Consider the following 19,003-nt stretch of genomic DNA (forward strand, 5'->3'; position numbering starts at 1 on the left):
ATTTTCATGTGTATACAAAACACAATCAGGTACGAGGCACAGCTTGCCTCGATTTGACTTTGTCGGCGAGAATGTCCAGGACTCCCTCATCCACGAAATCCGCCAACACCGCAAAAGAGTTCTGAGGACCAGATTTGGAAGTAGACGGCATATCTGCTTGCTTGGGGTTGGAACGTGGGTAACGACGGTCCCACGGAGTAATGACGTTGCCTCTGGTATCAAAAGCCAGCTGTGCAGGTGGACCCTTAAGACGATCCGAATACATTTTCCTGGCGGGCTGATGACAGGGAGCTGAGGAAACCATAGCAGGAGGAGAGCGCTCGGAAGACATCATTTCCTTCCTGCGCATATATGTTCGCATGGAATCTTGTGAGGTAGTAGGCACAGTACTCTCCATGCCAGCACCAATCCTGTTGCTTTTTTTGGCACGTACCTCAACCCAATCAGTGGCACGGGAATCCAAACCCAAAACCTGTTGTTTGCCTTTGGCCAGAACTTGGGGCGGGTGGATAGTATCCAGCAACGGAGCATCACACACCATATCTTCCATGGGCGGAGCAACATGACCCGCATCTGAAACGTGTTGTTGCTCTGGGCATTCAGCCATAAAGTGCTCTGGGCATTCAGCCATAAAGTAACCAAGCAGGCCGTTTCCTTGCAATATCCCATAACATGCACAAGCGGTTGCGATTCACAGCCCTGAGACTAGGAGGGACCAGAACCGTGCCCACAGCGGCCATAGCATCCTTCAATAGCGGCCAATAAACAGCCGGACAATTTTCTACTTCTACCCACACAGGGCATTCACGTTGCAGGAGGCACTGGAAATCTGCCATCGGGCACCATGGAACCACATGAACCAACCGACGATCAAAAAACAAAGGCAGTTTAGACAGGAGAGCAGCATGGTGCGTCTCTGTTTTCAAGAGGACCTCAAAAAAACCTCGGGATCCAACAAAAATCTCTTCAACACATTCCTCTTGTAGCAGACTCTGCAGCCATTGGCGAATACGGGAAAGCAACGGGATGCGACCAGTGAAGAAGAGTATCACCGCGCTATCATAAAATACCGAAAAGGAGCGTAGGACAGTTTTTGGGTCGACGGTAGCTTCCAGAACATCGTCTGGAGCAAAGTCAGAGAAGGCTTCTTGATTATGTTGAACATATTCACCAAGCAGAGTGTTGGCAAATTCCAACAGATGCTCCCAGTCCACCTCCTGAGAGTCCACAGAATCTGAAGCAACCTGCGCATAGGAACGATCCTGAGTAAAACCTATCTCTTCCGGGGTATGCTTGGTACGTTTACCCACAGGCTGGATGTCAGGACCCAGGGGCAATTCTTCAGTGCACGGAACCATATCCTCCGGTTCCTCAGCATCAGAATCCGGGCCAAGTGCTGCCACCGTTTGGTCTATGAAATCCAGATCCAAACCAGCCATCTCTCTCTCTCTCTCTCTCTCTCTCTCTCTCTCTCTCTCTCTCTCTCTCTCTCTCTCTCTCTCTCTCTCTCTCTCTCTCTCTCTCTCTCTGCCAATCGCTGCAGGAACAGGCGGCAGGCAGCTGAGATGCAAACGGGTGGCTCACAGGTCGCAGTCCCACAGGGGTGCAGTGTTACGCACGCAGGCCTTCGTCACACAAGCAGCACACGCCCAGGCGCAGGGTCGCACTTTCGCTCTGTCTCTCTCTCGAACCAGGGCGACCCTAGAAGGAAGGTCGCAGCCAACGAGCAGTAGGGGTCGACGGGGTAGTCACAGGACGACCAGCGCGTGTAACACTGTGGCGACGGGGCAAAACGGACCCGGCAGACGCTTGAGGGGAAAACTCAGGCAGGGCGCAGCTCGCTCTGACAGGTGACGGCAGGGTTAGGGGGGTTAACAGGCGACGGCATGGTTAGGGTGAACAGGCGATGCAGGGCGGACGGGCGACGGCCCACAAGGCCCTGATCTGATGGCAATAGGGCCAACGAGCGACGACCACAAGCAGGACACGCAGGTCAGACAGCCGGCGGCAGGGCGGAATCCACCGTCACGTGCTCTTCAGGCTGCGACAACGCAGATCGAGGCGACAGCAGGGCGCGCCAGACCAGGCAATGGCAGGGCGGCGCGAAGCAGGAGCACCATCGCTACGCGTCTTCTCTCTCTCTCTCTCTCTCTCTCTCTCTCTCTCTCTCTCTCTCTCTCTCTCTCTCTCTCAGCAACAACATGGTGGAATAAATAAAGACACAAACTTGCATAAAAGAATGTTCAGGTCACCTGCACTGTTCTCCGCCCCTCCCAAGCTGGTGTTCTACGTTGCGGCCCCAAGCCCAGAGCTTTCCACTTGCAGTTACTGCCAAAGAGTGGTAGTGCCCTGCTGCTATCCTCACAACATCATCTGGCAAGCCTTCTACTACCTCCGGCTCATAAGCATCGCAGAGGCTCCTATGGCCTAGGGCTCCGTTGCTGCAGTCTCCAAAACTCAGCACTGTATATGTCCTAACTCTCCCTCCCTCCCTCCCTCCCTCCCTCCCTCCCTCCCTCCCTCCCTCTCTCTCTCTCTCTCTCTCTCTCTCTCTCTCTCTCTCTCTCTCTCTCTCTCTCTCTCTCTCTCCCCAACTCCTCCTCGGTCTATACATAGATGAAGTGTCTGATTACATAGACCGAGGAGGAGGAGCTGGAGCCAACTTGGCAAGGGTGCTAATATTGATATTACTGTATGCAGATGATATTGTTCTCATTTCAAATTCACCGGAGGGTTTGCAGTGCCATCTAGATGCTTTGCACATCTTTTGTAGAGATAAAGACCTCACAATGAACCTTGGGAAGACCAAAACCATGGTTTTCAATACTTCAGCAGTATGGGTGACTAGATCTATGTACCAATTCACATTTGGGGGAGACATACTGGAGCATGTGAGGAAATATGTCTATTTGGGAGTCGCTTTCTCTGGCCCACGTTTTTCGTTGAGAGGGGCGTCAGAGGCACGTCTGGCACATGGATATGCAGCACTAGGGGAACTTGAGAGTCAATGTGCTCACATATAGTTCCAGTAGCCTCGCACCAAACTTTGGTTGTTTCACACCCTAGTCACACCTACATTACTATATAGAGCAGAGGTATGGGGTTGCAGCTTGTACCATAGGCACCTTAGCCCACTCACTGATCAGATTGGAGTAGAGAGGGATTATTATGAGGGCTAGGATAGCATGGAAAGGCCATTGATCATGATGATAGCACGCATGATTAGGAGTAAGCCCTCCACCCCACACCCCATTGTCAGAGCAGAGCTATAGGGGCAACACCCATAGTCATGGAGGCACTCTTCAGGGCAGTGACCTTTTGGCATACACTATGGGAACTTCCACACCATAGATACTCTAGATTGGCACTAACCTCATCTAGGCAACCAGCAACAGGAGGCGAGAAGAACTGTTGGTTTTCACAGATGGCTATTTGGATGAGCCTACTTGGTTTGGATATTGACCGTCTTCCACCTCTGGATAATTACCTTGACTGCCCTACACTTTCTCTCAGCCGATCAGAGTTGAACCACGTGATCAGAGTTGATATCTTGAGAATTGAGACGGCAAGGACATGGATCCACCCACCACTCCCTCTAGGATCGAGGATGGAGTTCTACAGGAGTCGTTTCTTGTGCCTCTCTGATGATGGTTTCACTATTCGGCCAGCATCTATGGACATCCATCTCTCCCATAACGTACAGGTTGCTATCAGACAGATTCGCACCTCCTCACACAGACTCCGGATAGAGACATGCAAATGGACAAATACCCTATCAGAGGATAGGACTTGCCAGCTTTGTGGTCGAGAGCCTAAGACGGAGAAGCACTACATATGCAGATGCATAGTATACTATGACATACGAGGATGGTACCACTGCCTCTTCCGGGATGGATTTGGACCCCTTCGTCGCGTCATGGAGTAAGAGGACCAGAGATGCCTAGGTCTCTTCCTCCTAGAGCTTGAGAGGTACCGAATTGCACTACTACGAAACAGGAGGCCAGCTCACCCAGAGGGACACACACAGAGAGCAGTGATAGACTTCTTCTACAGAGCCGACCCTACTGACACTACCAGCCTAGCAGAGACAGAGCCACCCCGCCAAACACCTTATAAGGCACACCGTGGAGTCACATTGGATAGAGTCATTTTCCTTCATCGAGCACGATGACCCCGTCTACCAGGACCACGTTCGAGGAGGCCACACCACAGTCGGATTAGAGCCATTATCACGAGACACCGCAGACTCACCACCAGACATATTGGTGAAGCAGCTAGGGACCGCATCGTAGCTGAAATCATGTGCAGATCTTAAAACTAGCTACAGCCCATAGTCTCCACCACACTTTTGTACATGGCTAAATCAGATCTGGTTCTCCTTTCCTTTCCTTTTCTTTTCTATCGATGGAACAACACTACACATGGTTCAACCCTAGTATAGCCCCATCGTATAGTTATTTTCAGTATTGTTTCATAGGCCACCCACTTACTTCTAATGTTATCTTTACCTTACTGATGAGATGACATTAGACATGGATGTAATCTGGATTTTGTCTCATAGGCCACATTGGCCTTATGTAGACATTAATATATTTTTCTTTCTTTCTTTCTTTCTCTCTCTCTCTCTCTTCCAACACATTCTCACGAGATCTTAGCTCAACTCAACCATTTGGAGCATATCTCAAGCTAGATTTGGTGGACAACAAAAAGATTTCTATTGTAAACCCTAATTTATGGCAATAATTAGGGTTTCGCAGTCACCTCAAGACCCGTGCCAACAAAAGAAAGCATCGTACACAAAAATCAACACCTCAAATTTGTGAAATTATCAAGGATTTCAAATGCCAAGCCATCCATTGTAAATTTGGGGTAGCATTTGGCCAGTTGGGATCCAATTGGAGCAAGTCCTACGTGAAAATTAAGGGGCTGATTATTGGAGTAGCAAGGGCTTTTGGATCAGCCAACGACAGTGTAGAATCTCAATAGCTTATGATGATCAATCCATTAGCAATTGAAAAATAAAGAAATACCAAAAGGCGCACTAGTTTTGGGGCCAAGAGTGTATCCATTGTGCAAGAATTTTGAAGCTAAAGTGTACATTTCAATAAATGTTTATTTGTTGATTGTTGTAATTAAGTGCTTGATCAAGGAATCACCACCCTATCTAAGAAGGAAGGTTGGTTTCATGGAGGGCCCAAGCCACCTACGAGCCAAAGCTTTTGACTAGTGCTGATTTTTTATCTTAGCTAAGAAATTACAGCAAGATGTCTTCATTCACTGATCAATCCCTTGATTTGGTGGGCGCGAGGCACCTACAAGCCAAAGCTTTTGGCTAGTGCTAATTTTTTCTCTCAGCTAAGAAATTACAGCAAGATATCTTCATTCAGTGAGATGGAATAAAGCAATCATGATGCCTCTCATCAATATGGACATTCACATAAGCAAGAGGAAAATTTCATCTCATGCACCTTTGGGACAACAAGATACACCGAAGGCAATGCCAAAGCTTTCACATGAAGCTCCCAAAGAGGTCAATGAAGCAAAACAATTGGTACCTACGGGGCAAGAAATGCAAATGCAAGGCCAACATGGAAGTGCCAATCCAATAGAACTTGGACAGCCAGACGTGCATACTACAATGGGACAGCCAAGATACTTTGGTAGTAGCACAATTTTTCATGCTATGGTTGGACAAGGACCACATACTGGAATGCATGGCACAAATCCCTATGGTATGCAACAGTCAATACATGGTCTGCAAGGCCCAATGTATTCGGGTATGACTAGAAATGTACAAAACCCTATGTATGGCACCATCACAAATTGTCAACACATACAAGGAGTCTAATTGTCGTCGTTTTCCAAAAAGCATGTATTGAAGTTTGGGAAGAAAGCTTTTAAAGTGCTACATGGGTAAACTAGATTGACTTTGCATTGTTGACTTGATGCCTAGGGCACAAAGTAGTATCTTTGGTAACGCATCTACGCCACCGAATGTTTATAGGGCTAAAGGAATGGATGTTGGTCATGCAACTATGATGAGGGTGGAAAAGCAGTAAAGTTTGAGTCCTTCAATAGTACAAAACACAAGATAGGCTAAAAGTTTTCACTTTCGTTCAGCAATTTGATGCAGCCTATTCACGAGAAAGCTCCAGTGAATCCTCAAAGATTCGAAAGGCGATCACTTTCTTGAAGGGGAATGCATTGTAGTGGTGGTCCACACCCTTGATGCAAGGTAGAGCACTGTCAACATGGATACAATTCAAGCAACCGTTTGCATTGAATTGGTTGACAAGCACCTTTGAGACTGACATCCTAACAACTTGTAGATACTTAGAAATGCAAGAGTTTGGAGCAATACAATAAGAAGTTTTTAGATGCATTGCTGCCTATCACTTCTTATCGCCCCATACCCCTTTCTGAGCAAGTGGGAAAATATGCTTGCGGGCTGCCTAAAGCAATTAGTGATCTTTGCATAAAATCCCACCATGTCTAGTATGCCTCAACTCTTAGAGACTGCTGCTACAACTTATGCTTTACTGTGTGGGAACGATTCGGGCTTCCTAGAGAGTGGGGAGAAGCTGAATAAAAAGTCGTTTAAGGCTGAGAAAAGGGACAAATCTGAAAATTAACCCGAGAAAAGGTCAAAAAGCAAAGAAAGGGCTCAAAAGCATTAGCAGAACGTAGGGAATTGATGGCTGCAAATAAATGTTTTATTTGTGAACAAGAGGATCACATTGCATGGGACTGTCTCAATAGGCAACATGCTGGAAAATCAGAAAATCCGAGTGATCCTAAGGGAAAGAAGCCCAAAATATCAATGGGATTGGTGCCCAATATTGTTAGTGATCAATCCAATGATGATGCTACTAAGTTGTGCAAAGCATGGGACAAAATTAGGAGTCAGCAAGCATTGATATTCTTTGATGATGGTGCACGAGCCAAACTTCATCTCTGTAGACATGGCAACCCGTCTCGGCATTAAAGAGGATGATATAGGGCCCATGATGGAAGTTGGAATGCTATGTAAAGGCTATGCAAAGCCCATCACATCACTCATTGGAAAGCTTCGGTTGCATATATAGGAATATGTGGATAGCAAAGATTTTTTCATTGTTCCACTTGAGGGTTGTAATGTATTGCTTGGTATGCCATGGTATCTCCGTATGCATGTAGTAATTGATTCATGTGTAAAAGATATCACCATTTAACATAAGGGAAAGACGCTCACACTTGATGTAAAGTTGGAAGTAGAATTTGCCCCTATTGTGTCTGCAACTGCTATTTCTAAAGTAATGAAAATCATCTTTCAAGATACTTAGTTTTTACTAAGGATAAGGATGATAGTGAGAATGTTGGGAATATGTCTAAGTTAGAGAGGGATCATATGTCATTTTTTGAAAATATATGCAACTGCTATTTCTGAAGTAATGAAAAATCATCTTTCAAAATACTTAGTTTCTCAATAATTTCCAAGGCAGCTACCCCTTGAAAGACTTGAAGATCATAGCATAGATCTTATCCTTGGAAGTAGCCCACTTAATCAGCCATCCAACAAAGTGCATGTAGCCCAATAGGAGGAGATTATGAGTCAAGTAAATAAGCTGTTAGAAAAAGGGCTAACTGAGCCTAACTCATCTCCCTTTTATTCTCCAACACTTTTTGTGCAAAAAAATAATGGTTCATGGCGTATGTGCATTGACTATAGTGCTTTGAACAAGATCACGACAAAGAACTGGTTTGCAATCCCTCTGACCAATTCTGTTATGGATAGATTGTAAGGGACAGCCATATTCAGCCGAATAGATTTGAAAAATGGGTATTATCACATACGCATTAGACCGGAGGATACACCTAAGATAGCTTTCAAGCCATCTTTTGGGTTGTATGAGTTTCTTGTAATGCCTTTCATACTTACAAATGCTCCTACCACTTTCAATCAAACAACAGTTCACATCTTCAAGTCATATTGAGCATTTGTGAGTACTTTCTTTGATGACATGATTGTCTACTCAAAGAATGAGACAGAGCATAGAGCGCAATTAGACATTGTGTTCAATGAGCAGTGTAAGCATAACAGGCTTGCTTTCATGTTTAATAAGGCACTAGTATGAGGATTTCTAGACAAGTGGACCATGGATACCATTCTGTCTCACCACAAGCTTGGAGATCCCATAGATCTAGCTAATTACAATGCCATCATGGTGGGCTACACTTTGGCCAAGATAGATAGAGCAGTGACGGAAGCAGAGCTAAGTGCCTATGCAGAGAGAGGGAGATTGAGAGTTACATGACAAGTACGATTCAAACGGGGTTCTCTGCACTCAACAACATCTTCACTTTGAGAGGCATAATCGAGCTAGCAAAAGCTAGGGAAAAGGGACTTTACTACTACTTTGTGGATTTCTACAAGGCTTTCGATATAACTCTATAAGATAGACTACTACAAATGATCCCGACACATTGAATCCCATCTGGAGCATCCATGCTTTGTATGAGAGGGTGGTAAGTCAAGTTAGATATATAGGACTTTTAGATGTGGTCTCTGGAACCATCAACCTGGAGCAAGGATGCCCTCTCACACCTATACTCTTTGGACTCTTACATCGATAAGATAGAGGACCGCACCCCACTAGGAGGGGACACAATGGACAAAGCAAGTACACTGCTCTCTGTTATGCTTTATGATGACAATATTCTCTTGTTTCCTGAGTCATGCTGGGGTCTACAACGATATCTCCAAGTCCTACATGACTTTTGTTGCACAACGTGGATCGGCAATTAATCTTGGAAAAATCAACATCCTAATGTTCCACACATCAGCCCCACTACGGAGGAGATTAGTCTTCGCTCAGAGCTGGACAATAATCGGAGTTAATGGACTCATATGTCTACACCAAGGTCACATTTACTGCATTTGCTAGGAGATTTGCCATGGCACAAGCAGCTAGAGACCATCTTACATGTGGATATGCAGCATTAGGCATGTTGGAGAGACAATGCCATGAGACCCACTTTCCATGACCCTTACACATAGAGGTGGCTATTTGACACATTGGTCACACTAGCCATGATGTGTGGAGCATCTATTTGGATCCCTAGCCTCAGAGATGATCTGCAACAAATGATTATTACTACATGAGATCATTAGAGCAAAGTTTGTTGCAACCCCATGATGTCGAAGACCCTCTTGCAAACCATCAGCTTCATGCATTGACTTTGTTGCACCCCAATGATGATGGAGGCCCTCTTCCAAACCATCAACTTCATAAATAGAGTACACAAGATACAGCTAGACAAGGTGCTTAGAAGAGTTTTCGAGGCTTCCATGCAGCTAGCACACGCTAGACATTGGAGCTCATGGTATCCACAGGTCAAGCACTAGCTCACAAGATAGGGGATTGACATGGACCACCTCCACCCTTCTAGTATGATTTCACTCCCACTCCATACACCACTCTCGTACTAAGAGCAACTTGATTGTGCAACGGGATCTCTACCAATTGCGCATACAACATCAATGGATCTCACACTAATAGCCCCTTCTCCCAAAGATGTCATGCTACAAGGACAACCTTATGAGGACTATGATATGGTTCAATCGAAAGACTTGGATACCCAGACATGTACACAATATAGGAGATACAGTAGCCATTGGCCAGCTTAGGGTCTCCTCTCATCAGCTCAAGATTGAGACAAGGAGAACAGCCTGTATTTGTAGAGCTGAGAGGATTTGCAAACTATGCTAGGAGGAGGTGGAGAGGGAGGAGCACTGCATTTGCAAATGTAGGGCCTACAATATAGTCGGAGCTAGATACCTCGCACTATTTAGAGGAGATACCCCCCTCAAACTAGTCATGGAATCCCCATATTAGTGATGCTTGCCAACTCCTACTTGAGATTCACAAGCTCCACACATCATTAGTCCAAGCAAGAACCCTACAAAGAGGGGGCAAATAGGCATAGCTCATTGATTTCTATCAAAAAGGGACTGCATAATAGTGCACTTACACAAAGAGGGGTGACAATCCACAGGGCTAAGGAGTGTAAAGCCACGTCCCAAGCAAGAGTGAAGGATTAAGGATGGAGTTCTACCAAAGTCACCACTTGCATCTCTCTCATGATGGATTCACTATTAGGCCACCATATGGCTTGCTATTGGACAAATTTGCACCTCCTCTCAAAGGCTACAAGTGGAAACAAGCAAATGGACACATACTTTAATGGAGGATAGGACTTGCTTGCTTTGCTTGACACAGAGGAAAACTCTATATGCAAATGCACAATATATACTGACATACAAGGATGTTACCATTGCCTCTTCTATGATGGTTTTAGACCTCTTCGTCGTGTTATAGAGTACAAGAACCAGAGATGCCTAGGCCTCTTCCTCCTAAAGCTCCAAAGGTGCTGCACAGCACTACTATGAGACAAGAAGCCAGCTCACCTAGAGGGACCCACACAGAGAGCAATGACAAACTTTTCTCATAAATCATGACATTGTTCACCTAGCAAAGATAGAGCCACCCCGCTAGACACCTTCCACTCCACGCCATGGAGTCACATGCCATTTCACTTCCCCGAACATGATGACCCCATCTTTTAGGACCATGTCACCGAATCAAAGCCATCACACAAGAACTCACCACTAGGCATATCAGTTGAGCAGCTAGGGACCACTTCATAGCTGACATCCTGTGTGGATCTCAAGATTAGCTACAGCCGATAGTCCCCACCACAGCTTCTATAAATAGCTTCTGTCAGATTAGGGCTTCAATTTCATTGTTTCATAGGCCACTTATTTTACTATTATTATCACCTTACTGATGAGATGACATTAGACATAGATGTACCTTGGATTTTGTCTCACAGGCCACAGTGGCCTTATGTAGACATTACTATATCTTTCTTTCTTTGTGTGTGTGTGTGTGTGTGTGTGTGTGTGTGTGTGTGTGTGTGTGTGTGTGTTCAGCATAGAGAAGGAGTGCTGTGCAGAGCACAACACCCATGACCTGCTGGACAGACACCTAGATCAAGATACCACCAAAGAATCCAGACAATTTTAGCACAGCATCACAAAGCACCGCCCCGATGATTTAATTCGTCTATGCTGGACCAACCCATGCAAAACATCATGGGATAAGGCCCCAGTGCATCTCACTATAGCTTTTTCCAGTTCCACATCTACACCATATTTATTCTCTCTGGCAGCTGTATGCAGTCATTATGATGTAGTTCCTCACTCTATAATCAAGTCATTTAGATTTCCCTAAGTTATTTTGAATATAACTTCTCCCTTTTCCACCCTTTCTTCTGACAATCTTTTTGTTTCATTTCAGTCATTGGATTCCTGCTCTCAGTCTTAATATCAGCATTTCTAGTGCCCGATGTAATAATTTGCTAAGTCTACAGGCCTCTAGCCTTTTGAAGATGTTGAGGTAACTGTCTTTTTTTCTTGAGCCATGACGATTCCAACATTTCATTTTATATAGAAAGCTTGAGTCCTTATATTATGCTGGAGATGTGGAACAGAAGGTCAATAGTGAGCTTTCTAAGGGCCTAGCTTTTACATTTGAGCAATAAGAACAACTCTTCTCAACTCAGTATTAACAAGTTACAAGCATACAACTTCCATACATTGTCTGCGCAAACATGTTGCTGGATTCACAAACGTTTGCTAAAAACTCACCAGGAAAATTGGGATTTGAGTTCGCTTTGCTAACCGCAACAAGGCAGCTGCACACTCTCGTACCTGTCAAGAAATTCAATGAGGGACACTAAAATATGCTTGCTTATCATGTGAAAGTAACCGCCTGTGCAGAGATTATTTATATGAATGCCATCAGAACAAACTGATATATATTGCCACACCTAAGTTGAACTTGGCAGCCTACCACAATGTAGCTTTGACTAAACCTACATGTGTAGTACTTGACAATATATAAAAACATACAGCTCTCAAAAGATCTGTCAGCTGGTGTTCCACTGAGTGCAAAGAAAGGATGTAAATTTGTGTTAAAGTAGTGGTCGTGACTCGCAAGTCAGCATATTACTATTCATCCACTCAGATTATCATGTATACACTTATTTCACAACTTAATCATAGCATGGAATCCATAGACTTAAGTAAATACTGAACTGTATTGAGTAAAAGGACTCAAAAGGCCTGCTCAAACACAAATATAATAGCAATTGACCATCATACAACCCCCTCACACATTTCATTAGTCAGAGTAAGATCAAAAGAGGAGACAAGCTCCTAGCATGGCAGTATAAAATCCCTTCAACGTGTGCATGTCTTCTGCTTTGAAATCCTCAACCACAAATTAGCAAAGGGAAGTAATTCAGGCAGCAAACAGAAAGATCCCTCAATTAACTCTTCAATGCCTTGTGCAGAGATCATGGTCTATGGAAGAGAAAGGTCAAGGCTATTGCACATGACACAAGTTGGACCACCCCCAATACATGGACCCGGTCTTGGTCATAGAAGGATCCGCTCAACATTGTTAGATGAGGAAAAGGCCTTGACGGACAAGGCATTGACCCCTATCAGAGCTGACTGGAAGCAGTTTGGGTAAGCCATCATCTTTGATTGATGGAGGGCTCAGGCCAACTCACTTTTACCAACTCCCCTGCACAGAATGGAGTCGTAGAGCGTAGGAACTGAACTGTTCTTAATATGGCACGCTCTATGCTGTTTGCAACAAAGCTCCCTGAGTGCCTTTGGGTCAAGGTTGTTAACACTTCAATATACATTCTCATCCGACGCCTGACTATGGCAGTCCCTAGAAAGACTTTGTACAAGGCATTCTTTGGGTCTCGGCCTGTTATTTCTCATTTCAGAGTTTTCAATAGTCATGCTTATACACTCACTCCTGATGATAAGATAGGAAAGCTCGCCCCTTGAGCAGATCTCTTGATTTTTGTGGGCTATTCTTCTAAAGAAGAAGCCTATTGTCTGTTCGAAGGTGATCGTCAGAAGGGATATTGTCTTTGATGAGAGGGAGATCGTGCAATCCTCTGCACTGGACTCTTCGTCCTCACCTTTACTCATATCATTTGAGATCATGCCTAATGAGCCGGATCTACTGCCCGCTCCTCACCTTCCTGCCGATACTTCAGCTCCCAGACCTCCTCCGCGAAACCCGTTACCTCACTGGTACCAATAGACCATGCGGGATTTGGGGATCCTTCCACCAGATATCGCTCCAGAGGGCCCTAGAAGGTCTGCTCGGCTCGCCCCTCATGCTTCATATGCATCGTTGTTTACAGCTGATTACATTGCACATTCTAAGCTGAACAGTTGGCAAGAGCCTCTCCAAGACCCTCTGTGGCGTGAGGCCATGGAGAAGAAATTGGATAGTATTGATCGACATGGGACTTGGACATTGGTGGATCGTCCTCGTCACAAGGTCATCCAGACGAAGTGGATCTTTAGGACCAAGCTAAATGCTGATGGTACTTTAGACAAATACAAGGCTCGCCTTGTAGTGCAAGATTTCAAGCGAAAGCACGGCATTGACTATGAAAAAACATCCGCACCTACTGCTTAGCTAGTATCATTGCATCTGTTGCTTGCGCTCACCGCTCACCACAATTGGCCGATCTATTAAATGGATGTTAAAAGTGCCTTTCTAAATGGTTATTTGGAGGAGGAAGTCTATGTGGAGCAACCTCCCGGCTTTTCTTCCACTGACCGGACTAACAATGTTTTTCGCTTATAGAAAGCTCTTTATGGGCTGAAGCAAGCACCGAGGTCTTGGTACCATACGATGGACAAGTTCTTACAGACTCATGGATACCATTCTACACCCTATGATCCAAATCTCTACATACATACCACTAGCACGAGGATTAGCTATATCCTCCTTTATGTTGATGATATAATCCTCACTCGCTCAGATTATGCAGCTCTCGCAAAAAGTAAGGCATAGCTTTGCGCTATCTTCGAGATGACAAACTTAGAATTCTTGTCTTGTTTCTTGGCGATGGAGATTGCTGGATCCGAGAAAATTATCTTTCTGTCATAGCAGTACACCCTACAGTTGGTGAAACAATGTTGCACTAATCAAACACGACCAGCGGCCATGCCTCTATATCCCACTATTTATCTACACAAGGATACCTCAGGTCAGCCTTTCGATGCTCATACTTATCATTCTATTGTAGGAAAATTTAGTTCGGTTAATCATACTAGGTTACATCTTGCATTCTCAATCAATTTGCTCAGTCAATATTTTAATGCATCTAGAATGCCATCTTTGGATAGCTAGTAGACAAAGAGGTGGAAAACACTCCCTGCGCATCATGTCACGCTACTGCCCCAGCCATCGCGCCAACTCTCCCCGGCCTATTGCTCCTGGCGCACTATCCCTCCCCCCCTGCCCCCCCCTGCTCGGTGGCGCGCATTCCCCCAGTTGAGCGATGCTCCCTCACGCTGCCCCCCCCCCCGCACCAGCTCTCCCCCGCCCTGATCCCCCGCCTGCTGTCCTGTGCTAGCTCTCCCTCCCCCCTACGCTGCCCCTGCCTCCGCCCTACGGCTCCAGCCTTGTCCGGCAATCCCACCACCCGTGTTGTGCCCGCTATGAATAGGCCATCCATGGTGTCCAACACCTCCCCCACCGCCAAAAAACAGCATTTCCCCTCCTCGCCCCCCCCCCCCCCCCTCTCTCTCTAGTTGCTCCCTCTCTCTACAACAACCTTCCCCCTCCAGTAGCATAGAAGCGTGATTGGTAGGTTCTCAGCAAGGACGCGCAATGAAAACCTGTGGTCAAACGCCGGTACATTTTGCGAGTGCCCCTAGTCAAACACCTTGCGCATCATCCTCTCTAAGGAACAACTCTTAGCCATCCGTGCCACAGAGCTAGAGCTGAAAGAAACAACGATCTTTGGTCACGTCATAGAACACTACCCATCAAGTGCCCAGCTTCAGGATTGGCTTCACTCCACGCTGCGCATTGGCACAGCGCAAATTGCAGAGGCAGTTCTCATGGGTCAAGGAATCTTCATGGTTCGACTCACCTCTGCGGACACAGCTCATGAGCTAGTGAATAGCTCACCCTATGCCTCCACGAAGGGGGTTATTTACATGGTTCCCTAGTACAATGAAGGCATTCCCGCTCCATAACAAGTTTCTTAGACATCCAGTCACCTTACTTTTCCCCAAACTGGTAGTAGAGTATCGCCAATTAGTGGAGGACTTTGGATGGCTCTTCAGCACAATTCTTCCTGCCTCCTTCGCAAATGCAGTGATAGCCATAGGAGTCCCAAAGGTACGGGTGGCAGTCAAAGATACAAAGAACATACTAAAGTTCCTAGAGATCGAGGCAAGCGGACATTCTCTCAGGCAACAGGTTATTGTGACTGGGCAGCCAGGGCAATGCTTGCATTGCTATGACTTTGGGCATCAGGCAACAAATTGCGCATACTTCCGAGCCAAGGCAGCTCCACCGACAAGCTCGCAAAAGGACACTGACACGGTTTTACACGGGTCCAAAGACGACAGAGAGGGAGACGACAGGGGGGCCAAAGTTAGCGCCTCAGACAGCCATAGGAGCAAGGAGCAAGAGGGCAAGTGCCTGCCCCTCAGCAGAGCACCATGCAATCCCCCCTGCTTGTCCCACCTAGTAGGACCACAGGCCTCCACATCCACCACCCATGGAGGCATCACAAGCTACCTCACCGGAGATCCCACAACCCACCACACCCCACAACCCACCCCTTCAATTCCCATGTTCCCCCCCCCCCCCCCGACCTTAGCCCACAATCCCCCCCTTCCAGGGCCACCAGTCCCCCCCCCCCAAACACCCGCCTTGTATAGCCAACCACCCCACCATCCCTCAATCTTCCTACTCCCTACCATCTCCCCTGCCGATCAATCCTCCTGATCCTCACACAGTATAGGTGACCCATCCCCCCCCTTCCCGCAAGAGGTGATGAGCCCCATACACCTAAATCCTCCACTCATCAACAGCCTAGCCCCCCCGTCCCCACATAGCCACCATCTCATCTATCCCTGTTGCCCATCACACTTTCCAGAGACAAGCACGGCTGCTACCACAAGAGTTCTTTCGCAATGGCCCATGGTCCTACCTAAGAGTTGCGAAGCACGGAGAGTTTCCACTATCTCAAGAGGTGGGGATCTTCGCGGCACGCAAATCAAGGAGCGGCAAGGTCCATTTACTAGCACCATCGCATGGACCTCTCACTCAAGAGACTGGACGATGACGCAGATAGAGGAAGAGGTGAAGAGTCAAGTGGCAGACCACATCTCCCAGTGGATGGGAGAAGGAGGACTAGCACTCTTTTCCCAATAGTGGCCTAGTTGCATGATGGCATTAACTGGTGGGCTGGTGCCGAGGTCCCACATCTGAGTATTATCTTTCGAGCCCCTCCACATTGAAGAGCACCGACAGATTTGATCGAGTGGCCCCTGGCACAAGCGGCCCGTTTCTACCAGTGTACAAAGTCAAGCCACTCATCCTGGCTGATAGATGCCGTGGTGGTATCACCTGGAGCATCTATCACCCCCATGGTCCACCCAAGGACCACTATAGGGGAATGGAGTCCACCCATGGTCCACCCAGCTTTCCACAGGACAGAGAGGTCGTTGGACTTCTCTTGGGGATACAATCAACCAGGCAGAGTCTTGCTGGAGCGACTAGACAAGTTCTATGAGGGAGAGTGGGGATCCTCGCGCGAAGGACAAGTAGGGCAGTTGGTCGGCACCACTTGGTCTAATCACTACCCGGTTCTCCTGACACTTGATGCCCCAGCTTCAGCCCTGGACACATGATCCTGTCAGATCCTTAACTCGATCTACAAGAGGGAGGAGATGAGGAGGCAAATTGAGCAGCTCTGGACTAGGGAGTGGGACAAGAGGGACCAGAACGCAAAGGAGGTTGCAGAGGTCCTAGCCGAGTCAACCAAGATCTGCCACGAGACAGACCTACAAGAGGCCAAGTAGCAGAGCCAGGAGGAGGAGAGAGCACTCCGGCGAGAACTAGCAGCCATGCAAAGACTACTCCAGGAGGCACCAGGGGATCCCACTCTCCATGCACAGGAGGTGCACGCACAGGCAACCCTCGCCATCCTTAAGAACAGGATCTTGGAGTTTTCCTTCCGCACCTCAGCAGCCTTTTAAGGGCAGAAGGGGGACACGATGTGCAAGAAGTTTTTCCAGGTGCATCAATCCCGCACCTCAAGAGAGCAAATTCGCAACCTTCGAGATCAGTATGGGAGGATTCGCTCTAGCCCAAATGAGGTGATGGAGATTGCCACTAACTACTACAGACACCTTTTCCAAGAGAAGGCAGTCTCAGCCAAAGGACAGGGCTGTAGACAACACGTTTGGAACCACATCTTGTCCTTGGTCACAGAGGAGATAGGATGCTCCCTCCTAGAACCCTTCATAGAGAACGAATTAGAGGAGGCTTTCCATGCACAGGATTTTCAGAAATGCCCGCAGTCTTTCTAAGGCCTTCTTCACTACCGATTGGGAGGTGGTGAAGGACTCCCTATTGCTAGCCTTTCAGGAGATTTTCAGCTTAGGACGGATGCTAGGGAGTCTATCGACAGATCTTATCAATCTCCTCCCCAAAGGGGGAGACCGGTTGGAGCTATCCTAGTCGAGACCAATCACTCTGTTGTCAGTGGCCTATAAGACACTAGCCAAGATGATCGATAGGCAACTCTGCCCCATGCTTCCAGACATCATTCATCATGACACACAGACAGGTTTTGTCCAAGATAGGAGTATCCTAGACAATGTCTTCACCTTCTTTGAGGCGACTAAGTGGGCCCCGCACAATGCTCAAGGATTGGTTGTACTTCTCCTGAACTTCGAGAAAGCCTATGACAAGGTTGACTAGGACTTCCTAGAGAGCACCATGGTGATGTTGGGCTTCCCCCAAGCATGAATCTACGAGGTCTCTGCACTTTACAGATCGGCTACCATCAAGGTTCTCATAGGTGGCAGGAGAGGGGAGGAGTTTTGACTAGAGAGATCGGTCTATCAAGGCTATCCTCTGGCCCCGTATTTGTTCCTACTCTTTGCAAAGGCGATGTCTTACTTCCTCAGGTCACGTGTGAGCGGGCTATGTGGCCTTCGACTTCCAATGAGAGAGGAGACAGAGTTGTTAGATTCAAAGTATGCACATGATACTGCACTTTATATAGAGGACGATGAGCTGATGTTGGAGAGAGTGAGACTAGCTCTGGAGGTGTTTTGTACGGCAGCGGGAGCAAAAATCAACTGGCTAAAGTCATTTGGTTTTCTTATGAGCCCGAACCCTAGCATAGAGTGAAGCGTCCACTTGGGATTCAAAGAGGTGTGCAGAAGGCAAATCGTCCGATACCTAGGGTTCCAGGTGGGACTCGACATCACTCCTACCAAGCAATTTCTTCCAATTCTTGACTCTATCAAGCAAAAGCTGGCCTACTGGAGTTTTGTCTGCCTTTCCTTAGTGGGCCAAGCCCTGGTGGTCAACCAGGTCCTCCTATCGACGGCTTGGTACAACCGCCTTGTGTTGGTGCTTTTCCTTGTCTTATGTAGTTCAACCTCATCGCCTAGTATGGAATTTTCTCTAAGCTGGATCAGACGGTTCCAGGGATTCTCGTGCCAAGGTGGCGTGGGCGACCATCATCCGGCATCGATTTGAGGGAGGGCTTGGGATCATAGCCCTAGAGTTCCAGAGCCTAGTTCTTTTGGGCAAGCTAGTAATCCGCGGGCTCACACCAAGAGGGTAGACCTAGAAGGTCCTACTATAAGAGGGTATCCAAGAGTGCAGACCAAGGCTTGGTGGGGATTGGAGGCCATCCTTGAGATGGATCTTCACAACAGCCCAGATCACAACCCCCAAATCCTCTTTCCTCGCAGCCGACTTCATGTGTGGGGATTGGAGGTGGATGGGATATAGATTGGCAAGCACCCCCACATCCAATAGGTTGGTTGGGAGGCCGGCCTTGCTCATCATCAGGACATGGCGAGAGGTGTACAGGATGG

General features: G+C 47.1%; 1 protein-coding gene across 1 annotated transcript in view; it reads right to left on the reverse strand.

The window, feature by feature from the left end:
- The window catches only part of LOC148025738 (DNA repair protein RadA-like protein), a 216,311-nt gene that overhangs the window by 104,535 nt on the left and 92,773 nt on the right, over window positions 1–19,003 (reverse strand). Inside the window, exon 7 of the mRNA XM_087692964.1 lies at window positions 11,690–11,752. Coding sequence (XP_087549090.1) covers window positions 11,690–11,752 — 63 coding nt within the window. The remainder of the gene's footprint in view (window positions 1–11,689; window positions 11,753–19,003) is intronic.

The sequence above is a fragment of the Lygodium microphyllum genome, chromosome 14 (genome assembly GCF_053477565.2).
Source record: "Lygodium microphyllum isolate KBCC chromosome 14, Lygodium_microphyllum_v1.1.10, whole genome shotgun sequence".
NCBI classification, from domain to species: Eukaryota; Viridiplantae; Streptophyta; class Polypodiopsida; order Schizaeales; family Lygodiaceae; genus Lygodium; species Lygodium microphyllum.